The 11,522-nt window shown below is 39.1% G+C and overlaps 1 protein-coding gene across 1 annotated transcript; it reads right to left on the bottom strand.

The window, feature by feature from the left end:
• Positions 1–6,679: 6,679 nt before the first annotated feature.
• LOC140991895 (uncharacterized) lies at positions 6,680–10,666 on the bottom strand. Its single transcript, XM_073462060.1, has 3 exons — positions 10,445–10,666; positions 7,672–7,862; positions 6,680–7,196 (listed from the first exon to the last, which is right to left on the bottom strand). Exons 1-3 carry the CDS (start codon positions 10,664–10,666, stop codon positions 6,680–6,682), a joined length of 930 nt encoding a protein of 309 aa, XP_073318161.1.
• Positions 10,667–11,522: the final 856 nt, after the last annotated feature.

Here is an 11,522-nt window from a genome sequence, read left to right as displayed (position 1 = left end):
TTTTCCTTACGCCTATAAACTCCTTTATAAGCCATTCAACACATTGAACTATTTTACTTCTCAACGGGATCTAGAAAGCTAGCACTTGTGTGGCCCTCAATGGTTCATTGATACAACTAACCGTGGGTTCACATCTCCATGTGATTTGGACTAAACATGTCCTTATACGAGCATACCTCAATTGCTCCATTCTTAATTATCAACTCCTTGATAACAAGAACGTCAACTCAAGTCTGATAGTACCCAACCAATCATGTTAAACGCCTAGCAGCATCGCCTACATGATTCCCTAGGTATCAAATGATAGTGCCTGCAAGAACCATTCTATTATGGTTAGCGTACAGTACGGTCCCTTCATCTCATAATCCCGACCGATTCGACAACCATTGGTATATCGAGAGTTGTCAATGAATCGATACTATGTGTCATGTCGTAGTTGCATCGATGGTGTAATCTATGAAACCCCTTTCATAATTACCACCATACTCTGATCAGAGATTTCAAACTGCATACACATGAGATCACATAGGATATCCATACCCGAATGTAAGCGGTGAATCCCCGACTACAATGCATCGACTCCTATATGTTTTGCCATAACACCCAACCTTGCCACCTGATGACCCCTTGAGAGTCGGTAAACAAGTCAAAGTGCAATGCTAGCACATAGAGTCTCAATGTTGTCCCGGGTCGTAAGGACTAATGGTGTACAACCATAAACTAGAACGTTTATACTCGATAAGTGAGAACCACTTGGAAAGTCCTTGATGAAGGGTTGTTCAGTGCACGCTACAAGGAGCACCTATTTGCATGCTCGGACATCACAATGTCCCCTACCAATGAAACATGGTACTCACATCGCAGATACTAGTCTCGAACTCGAGCGGCCTATATCCTTCTTAGCGGCGGCTGAATCGACTAGGAACTGTTTAGAATATACAGTATTGCAAATATGAGTTTCATGATACTCATCATATGAGCATCTCATATTCTTTCTACTATTTGTATATTCAAGGACTTTATCTATGCAACTAGCATGGGTATACAGATAAAGAAGTGCCAAAACAATAATTTCAAATATTATTAAAATAAAGACTGTTTATACATAGAGTTTCATTGTTAACACTCGGCCAATACTTGGCCCGACGTGCACCTACTCAAACAGTGGCTCGGGTAAATTGAGAGATGGCTCGGTGTGTTCGTTAAGGTGTCAATTTCGAGATTTTAAGAACTAAAATTGAATCCACGAGTCCACGGGTGTGGCTCATGACTTGTAAGGGTATAATAAATAATAAAAATGCTATGTTTAAAGTTTGGGACCAAAATAACGAGTTTTAGATTTATTCGGGATTTAATCGTCGCACGAAACGCTAATTAACGAATTAATTGAAACGCCTAGTTTAAGCTTTATAAAATCATGAAAAATTATATTTAAGCTTAAATAATTATTAAAAGTCTAAGTTTTTAATTTGGGAATTTTATATTAAGGTTTGGTTTAATTCGGGATTAAATCGCATTAATACGTCACATTTAAAGATTAATTTAAAAGTCCTCGATTTAAGCTAAATAAAAATACGAGAAAATTCATGTAAGCTTAAATAATTATTTGGGGCATGTTAGAGTCAATGAAATTAAGAAAATGTCAAAAACGGGAAATTTTACGTCCAGATGTATAACGGTCTTTTTACACTTAAAAATTAGTAAATGTCATGGCAGTGCCCTGAATGCTGTTTTATGTGCTAATATGATTATTTTCTATAGTTATGGATGTTTATGTGATTTTATATGTTAAAAAGATATTTTAAATGTTTAGGGAATTTTATATGTTTATGATTTAATATGTCAAAATGTTATTTTAAATGTTTTGAGGTTAAAATGATTATTTTTAAATGTTTATGAAATGTTCATGATTAAATTATGATTTTTAAATGTCTATGGGATTTTCGTGATTTAAGGAAGACATTTAAAAGACATGTTGCATGCTTGGTTTCAAAAACAAAATTATACGTTATGCATGATTTTTATAAAGTGATGGAAATGTAAAATGTTGAAGGAAGTGAAGTAATTGTGACTATAATGATGTTATGTGGAGATATCGTGAGGGTTATGGTCCCAGTGGGAGCCCGACGATCGTATTTCCCGTGACACCATTGAAGATATGAGGATATGAGGTTTGAGGTAAAAATGAGAATATCGTGAGGGGAGAAGGCCCCAGAGGGAGCCCATTTATGGGAGAAGGCCCCAGAGCGAGCCCCGACGATCGTATTTCTATTCGATGAGGATAGGCCAAGGCCCAGTTTACCGGTGAGAGTGTCGCTGGGGTCCCCGCCGCCTAGTACTGTGGTTACATGTAGATGGATCCATCGACTTTTGAGGTTTGAGGAAAGTCACAATTAACGATCTGAATTCAACAAAGGAAAAGAAAAAAGAAAAGGAAAAATGTTTATAATCATGTTTAAAGGTTTTATGTTATGTCATGTTGAGGAAAAAGGGAATAGTTAAGGTTTATGTTTGCATGTCATGAAAATGTTTATGTTTAAAGTTGATGCATCATTATGAAAATATTTTATTTAAAGTTCATGCCTCATAAAAAGGTTTACGAAAATTTTCATGTTTGAAGTTTATGCATCTTCATGAAAACGATATTTTAAGTACATGTATTTTTCATTGTTGCTTGTGGTTTTATACGTATTACTTGTTATCAAGAATATGACGTGTTGAGTCTTTAGACTCACTAGGTGTGATTGATGCGATATTAATGTTATGGGAGGTCTTGATGGTTGATCTGACTGGACTGAAGGTGCACACGAGCCGAGAACCAGCGCTTCTAGCTTTCCGCATTTATGATTATGATTTATGTTAAAGATTTTTACGACTTTTTATTTATGCTTTTGAGTGATTTTTGAGAGATTATAGTATGGGCTGTATTTCTCAAATATATAGTTGGTTGTTTTAAATTTTAAAATGGTTCTAAAATATTGTTATGCAAATGTGTATGATTCGGCCGATGCTATGTAAGGTTTAAAAAAAAATTCTAGCATATTTTAAGAAAAAGAAAGGTAGACGTTTCAAAGTTGCTTTGATAATTTGAAACGACCCTAACTTCTAAATTCATTTAAGTTACACTAGTTTTTTTTTCAAACAATATTCTTAATTCCTACAACATGCATAATTAATTCATCATAAATAAACTAGTATAAGTAGTCAAATAAATGAATTCCATAATATCCATAATCATTCATGCGGAATAAGTAAAATAAGCAATAAAAGTCTATAATTTAACTCAAGAAATTCTAGCATCCTAATAGTCTTTAAATAAAAGCAATAATCCATAAAATCATCAAAATCTTTAACGTATGCGGAATTTCTAGGTCCTCGGGTATGCACTGCACCTCCCGGATGACTCGATAGTTCGCACCTCACGAGTCAACACCATCATCACCTACAGTCATTCAAACCTAGTAAGTCTAATGACTCAGCATGCTCAACCCGATATAACAAGTACATATTTATACAATCACATGCATAAAAAATTACGTTTACTAAAAATAGATTTGTCATGCAAACACGAAACCTTAAAAAATATGGGACTTTTGAAATCATGCATAAATATGAAATTTTCCATTTAAAATAACATTTTTAAGTGAAGTCCGATCCTCTATAGTGACAACATTTACTCGATTGATCAATCTATAAACTATAGTAATAGGCCACAGGGTTCAACGTCCACTTCTTCGACGATCCCTCCGACTATCATAAAATAACTTCACCGTTCACTTCTTCAACGGATCCATTATTATTGAGATCCCCGCCCTCGTTTTTTACGGTTCACTCCCTTTTCATTGTAAGGTCACTGTTTTCGTTTTTTCACATTCCTCAAAAATATTTTTCTTTACTTTATCATTTCATAACAACATACATAACTTTCTATATTCTTTAAAACGTCCGAAATGACTTATATCATTTGTATACGTCGAGACTGCTAAAAGTAGCATAAACGTGCAGATACGTTAAAACTTCTGCAAATAGCATACATCATGCATATCATTTAAAACTTCTAAAAATAACATTTAACACGATTTGGAAATGCTTTAGGAAGTTGCAAACCGCCTTCGACTTTCCTCGAACCGACCGCACACAATTCAACTCTATACTTGCCATGACGAACTCGGAATTTGACTTAATGGTAACAACTCGATTCCATAATTTTAAAATTACAGAAATTGACCAGAAGCGTGCTGTAAATTTAATCTTAGGACCTACGTTTAAAAAACGACTCGATTCGCTCACCGAGTGACTCGTTTACCCCCATTTTCACGTTTTCGGGCAACCAAAAGACCAAACTACTCTTCTGACTCGAACCAACCCAAGACCAGACTTTTATTAATATCCTAAGACCCAATTTAAGTAGATGGAACCTCCCAAACCAAAGTCAAAAAAAAAACTTGAAGAAAAGATTTAACCTAAGCCAATTTTGTCTCTATTTTGACACGTTTGGACAATTTACGACTCCAGATGGACCACGGCTCGAAACGACCTCAAACCAGGCCCTAGACCTCTTCCTTAGACCCTAAATAAGACCATGATCAGTCTCTTTTGGACACAGACCAAGCAGCCTATGCCCTAGACTTTGCGCAACAACAAGGCACCGCGCGCGCCCCTTGCGCAACAGCAGCCCCCTCGTACTCCAGAGGCTGTCGCATAATTTGGCTCTACTCTTGGCTCATCCTAGCCACTCACCAGGACCCTAAGGCATGTCCCAAGTCCCTTTTCGAGCCCTTTACATCATCCCCTAGCCCATAGCATGTTGACACACCAAAATAGCCCAACAAGTGCAGATTTTGGAGTTTCGGTTCCAGCGCTATACCAGCCTGCCCAAGCCCCGACCGATTCCTAGACCTTCCTAAGACTCTGAACCTTCCCTCCATACCTTTTTTAGGACCCCATGCATCCCCATTGGCCAAGGAGCCCCAACCCGACCCCTTTTCTCCTTTCATCCTGCACGTTATTTGCGTGCAGGTGGTGCTAGCCTTGGGGAATATAGTCCCTTAAAAACTTACTCTTAGACATTTATATCAACTCTTAAATCTCTTGGTTTGCATTCCTCCTTCAACAACTCACAAAATGTAAAGAATCCTTTATGAAAACATGAGATACACATGTATGAAACTTAAAACCATCATCCCTATGAATTTTCACACATAATCAGATACATGCAATAATATGGATTGAATGGTGCATAAATAAAGGTTTGAAAACATACCTTGATCGTTTGTGCTTACGAAATACGAGCGACGGCGTGACTAGAGACGAACGGGACACAAAACTTTCGGCCACCCTAGGATTTTAGTGTGTGTGTGTGTGTGTGTGTGTGATTATGTGCTGAAAGTGTAAGACGCATGTGATTTGTGTGTGGTAGGCCAGGATTTTTATTTAGTTGCTAGGTGGGCTTCTAGGTTACATAAAAGGCCCTATAATTATTTAATTAATCACCACTAATCTAGGCCTATTAAAGAGTTAATTAAATCCATAAATAATCCACTAGAAGTCCAAAAAATATTTAAAAATATATGGTGCCACTCGTTTATTGTATCGTAAGTCCGAAACTTCTCATTTTCTAGCAAAAGTTTGTTACCGATTAAGTTTGTACTTACTAATTATAAATTTGCCAATTTCCTATTTTGGATCACTAAATCTCGAGTTTCAAATTCTTAAACTTCTAAAAATAGACATCTCATCAAAATTGTCCCTGATTATATCTCCTCGGCCGTACATCGCGTATTCGACTGCAGAAAGTTCACATTCATAACATTTGGTTAAATATTCATTAAATCATACCAATACTTGACATACATTTAGACCACTTATTTAAATAGATTTCTAATTAATTTTCATGTATGCATGTGGTTAGTGTGTTTGGGTTTTCGAGCGTTACAATTCCTCCCCCTCTTAAAAGAATTTCGCCCTCGAAATCAGTACTCACCGAAAAGATCAGGGTAGCGGCTCCTCATGTCGGTCTCAGTCTCTCAAATAGCTTCCTCCTCTGAATGATTCAGTCACTTGAACTTGACCATCTTGATCACCTTATTACGCAGTCTCCTCTCCTACCAGCCTAATATCCGTGTTGGTTTCTCCTCGTAGGTCAAGTTTGGAGTAAGCTGCAGTGGCTCATAGTTCATTACATGTGATGGGTTCGACATGTATTTGCGGAGCATCGAAATGTGGAAGACATTTTGAACTCCAGCTAGATTAGGTGGTAAGGCCACCTTGTATGCCAATGCTCCCACCCTTTCCCAGATCTCAAACTGTCCAATAAACCTCAGACTGAGCTTACCCTTTTTCCCGAACCGCATAACTCCATTCATGGGTGCTATCTTGACAAAGACGTGATCTCCAATGAAAAACTCGAGGTCTTTCTTCCTCTTGTCTGCATAGCTCTTCTGTCTACTATGCGCCATCTTCATCCTATCTCGGATCTTGACTACCAAAGCCACAGTCTGTTGAACAAAATCCAGCCCAATCTCGGCTCTCTCTCCGACCTCATCCCATTGGATCGGTGACCTACACTTTTTTCTGTAAAGACCCTCGTAGAGAGTCATACCTATAGACGACTGATAGCTATTGTTATAGGTAAACTCCACTAGCGGCAGCTTCGGCTCCCAACTACCCTGGAAGTCGATCACACCAGCCTGTAACAAGTCCTCAAAATCTGGATCACCCTATCCGATTGACCGTCAGTCTGCGGATTAAAGGCCGTACTAAACAACAGCTTGGTCCCCATGGCGGAATAAAGACTCTTCCAGAATGATGAAGTAAAATGCGGATCTCTGTCAGATATAATAGACAATGGAATCCCATCAAGTCTGAATATCTCTCGAATATACAGTTCGGCATATTGCGACAAAGAGTATGTCATCTTCACTGACAGGAAATGCTCTGATTTATTCAGACGATCCACGATCATGCATATAGCATTGCAGTCCTTCACTGTTATTGCAAACCAACTACAAAGTCCATAGTAATATTCTCCCACTTCCACTCGAGAGTAGGGAGCAGCCTCATCAACCCCACAGGTCTCTGATGCTCTGCCTTCATCTGCTGACAAGTGAGGCATTTGGACACAAACTTCCGAATGTTCCTCTTCATAGCCGGCCACCAATAGAGTAAATGTAGGTCTTTGTACATCTTCGTACTCCCTGGGTTGATAGAGTACGACGAAGCATGTGCCTCTATCATAATCTCGACTCTCAAAGAATAACCACTAGGCACCCATAAACGGCCCTTATATCTGACCATGCCATCCCACACCGAATATAATGTACTGCCCTTCGATTCGTCCCTTCTCTTTCACTTCAGTAGCTGCTCATCAGTAGACTGTCCAGTACGAATGCGGTCACTCAGAGTGGACTGCACCGTCAAAGTATATAATCTCAGTGTGTGGTCAATAGCATAAATCTCCAGGCTGAACCTCTGAGGTTTCTGTACTGCTAGATGGCCTACTACTGCTGTCTTTCTGCTCAATACATCGGCCACCACATTAGTTTTACTCGGATGGTAGCTAAAGTCATAATCATAGTCCTTAACTAACTCGAAACATCACCTCTGCCTCATGTTCAGCTCCTTCTGAGTAAAAAAATACTTGAGGCTCTTGTGAATAGTGAAAATCAGTACTTGAGGCTCTTGTGAATAGTGAAAATCTTACATTTATCACCGTACAAGTAATGTCTCCAGATCTTCAATGCAAAAACAACTGCAGCTAATTTAAGGTCGTGCGTCGGATAGTTCTTCTCATGAATCTTCAGCTGTCTTGACACATAGGCGATCACCCTTTCATTTTGCATCAGCACGGCACCTAAACCGAGCTTCGGAGCATCAGTATATAGCACATAATTCCCTTTCCAGGTAGACTAGAACTGGTGCTACAGTAAGTGCTTGCTTCAACTTCTCAAAACTGCTCTGACACTCGGCACTCCACAAAAACTATACATTTTTCTTCGTCAGAGTTGCCAAGGGCACTACAATAGACGAAAATCCCTTGATAAACTTCTGATAATAACCAGTCAGGCCTAGAAAACTGCGAATCTCGGATACATTCCTAGGCACATACCACTCCTTCACAGCTTCGAACTTAGACGGGTCGACCTTTACTCCATCCCTCGAAATAATGTGGCCTAAGAACGCCACTTTCTCCATCCAGAACTCACACTTGCTGAACTTGGCAAACAAATTTCGATCTCGAAGCACCTACATTGTTGTCCTCACACTACAAAAAAAGGCAAAAGACGATTAAAAACCATTGTCGTAGGTCAAATAAAACCGTTGTTAAAAGCCCTGTGGTTAAAGGGTGTGCACAAAGACAACGGTGAAAAACTGTTGTCGTAGACGTCTAAAGACGACGGTGAAAAACCGTTGTCGTAGGTATGTAAAACCGTTGTTAAAGGTCCTGTGGTTAAAGCATTCGCTAAAAGACAACGATTTTGGAGTGATGTGGTAGCTAAAATTTGCGACGGTTTTTAAAAAACTGTCGCAAATTTATTAACGATGGACATCATCCTAAAATGTCGCTAAAAGTAGCGACGGGCTTAATGTTAAACCGTCGCTACATAGCAACGGTTTAATGAACCGTCACTAAAAGTAGCGACGGTGTTTTATAAACATCGTCGCTAATTTTAACGACGGTTTGTTATGCTTTTCGTCGCTAATTTTTTCAGTAAAATAATAAAAATTCACTTTTAATATTTTAATAAATATAAAAAAAAACTCACAATCTTACTATGCTAACTATATTCTTGATTTTAAAAATTTATTAAAATTTAAAGAGAAATTTTTTTTCTTAATTCGAAACTAAAATTGTGTAAGGGAGAAAAATTTTAAGTGTTGTGAAGTGGTGTGGTAGAAAATGGACCGAGGATGGGGATATTTATAGACAGTTTGCGACGATTTTGACTTACCGTCGCTAATAGTGACGGTTAATTTTCTAACTGTCGTCGATTTAAAAGTAGCGACGCTTTTACAAGAACCGTCGCTATATGTAGCAACGGTTATTAAGAACCGTCGCTAAATATAGCAACGGTTAAGGCTAAACCGTCGATACTTTTGGTGACGGTTTTATTAAAACCGTCGCTAAAATTTGCGACGGTTATACAAAAACCGTCGCTAATGTTAGCGACACTTTTTACAAAACCGTCGCAAAATTTAAATCGGCGACGGTTTTGCGTAAAACCGTCGCTAAAATTAGCGACGGTTATACTTTAACCGTCGCAAGTTTTAAATTAGCGACGGAATAGTACAACCTTCGCTAATTTTAGCGAAAGATTTTGCTTCAACTGTTGCAAAATGTAATATTGACAACAAATTTATAAAAAAACCAGTTGTAAGACAATGGTTAGCTTTAAGAAAAACGCTAATAGACAACTGTTTAAAAACCGTTGTCGTAGCCCAAAAAAAAAGCTCATAGGCAACGGTTTTTAAAAACCGTTGTCGTAGCAAAAAAACTCTCATAAACAGCGGTTTTTAAAAACCGTTGTCGTAGATATATCAAAGACAACGGTTTTAAAGAAACTATTGTTTTTGAGCGGATTTTTTTAGGCTACGACAACGGTTTTTGTTAAAACCGTTGTTAAAAGTAAAAAGACAACAGTTTTAATAAAAACCGTTGTATTTGATGTGTTGTTGAAACTGTTTTTTCTTGTAGTGTCAAATGTTGACTTTGCTACTCATGATTTCTCTAATAGATCAGAATGTCGTCAATGAACACGATAATAAACTGAACCAAATATGGTTGAAATACGCAATTCTTGAGATCCATGAAGATTGTTGGGGCATTTGTCAACCCAAATGGCATCACAAGAAAATCGTAGTGTCCATAACGAGTTCTGAAGGCCGTCTTATGAATGTCCGCTTCTTTGATTTTCAACTGATTATTGCCGGAACGAAGATCTATCTTCGAGAACACCGAAGCTCCTTGCAACTGATTAAATAGGTCTTCGATCCTCGGCAACAGATACTTGTTCTTCATGGTCACTCTGTTCAACTCTCGGTAATTGATACAGAGTTTCAGACTACCATCTTTTTTCTACATAAAGAGAACTGGCGCGCCCCATGGAGATGAACTCAGACGAATAAAACCCTTGTCTAAGAACTCCTTAATCTAATCTTTTAGCTCTTTATCCTGTAGGTGCAAGACAATAAGGTACCTTAGAAATTGGCCCGGTACCCGGCATTAGCTCGATAGAAAACTCCACCTCTCTCGTTGGTGGAACGCCGGTCATGTCTTCAAGAAAAACATCGGAGAATTCCTAACTATCTCCACCTCCTCCATAGACCGATTAGCTGTGTCAGGAATCGAGATAACACTAGCCAGGAAAGCTTGACATCCCTTAATCATCAACTTCCTGGCGCGCAATCAAGAGATGATGCGCGGCACAAGACTGCTTCGACCTACCTCAAATATGAATGACTCCCCGCCGACTGGATTAGTAGATACGGTCTTCCGACAGAAGTCGATCGAAGCTCCATTTCCTGCCAACCAATCCATACCAAAAATAATTTCGAACTCGAGCATAAGAAGTACAATAAGATCAGCTCGAACGAGATGTCCTTGCATCTCGAGCTCTACATCACGAACCACACTAGACGAAAGCATCTTCTCTCCCGATGGCACCATAACTCTAAATCCCAAACACAACTGCTCGAGTGTGACCTTCAGACATCTCGCAAAAGATTAGAAAATAAAGTAATGTGTAGCTCCAGAATCTAACAGCGCTTTCGTGGCTACACCTTCGAGACAGATCCTTCCTGAATTAACAATAACAGCACACCCGACACAAACTTCTTAACTATTAAATGCCCAAAATTTTGAATTCCTAGGGTTAACAATCTAGGGTTTTCTAACAGTTGCTAAATAAATCATCAATCGATCTTAAACCACTAGTAGTTATAACATGCCACCTAAATATCCAAAATAAATCGGCAAAGTTAATGCTGATTGAAATACCTGTGATGAGAGTATTGTCTGGCTCAGCCTCATCTACATGCATAACATATGCCCTGCCAGATGCAGGCGCCTGAAGCTTAGGGCAATTGAGGGTGATATGCCCTTGCTCTCCACGTTGAAACACTTTCCAGAGAACCACAGACACTTGCCATAATGGTGGCGGTTGCAATCCTTGCACAATGGCTTCACATCATTCTTCCGCGCACCTGGTTTCTGTGACTGTTTCGGCGTCCCCTGAGACTTCTGCTGACCCTGACCACCTTGACCCCTGTTAGGCCTCTTGAAGGGCCTCTTATTCTGCTGACTTGGTTGGTGAGAACGATTTCTCTTGCACTGGATCTCCCACTCGATGTCCTTCAGTGACTGCTCATCTCAAAAAGCTTTAGCAACAGCACCATTATAGCCGATCGGGTTCGCCAGCAACACATCCCGACATATCGTCGGCCACGAACCATCCAAGAAATGTTGTAACTTCTCTCCAGCATCATTTGCAATCAGGAGCACAAAGTGACAGACCCGGTCAAAC

The sequence above is a fragment of the Primulina huaijiensis genome, chromosome 13 (assembly GCF_012295235.1).
Source record: "Primulina huaijiensis isolate GDHJ02 chromosome 13, ASM1229523v2, whole genome shotgun sequence".
Taxonomy (NCBI): Eukaryota; Viridiplantae; Streptophyta; class Magnoliopsida; order Lamiales; family Gesneriaceae; genus Primulina; species Primulina huaijiensis.
The sequence above is the reverse complement of the archived record's forward strand: the minus strand, read 5'-3'. Positions and strand labels throughout refer to the sequence as shown.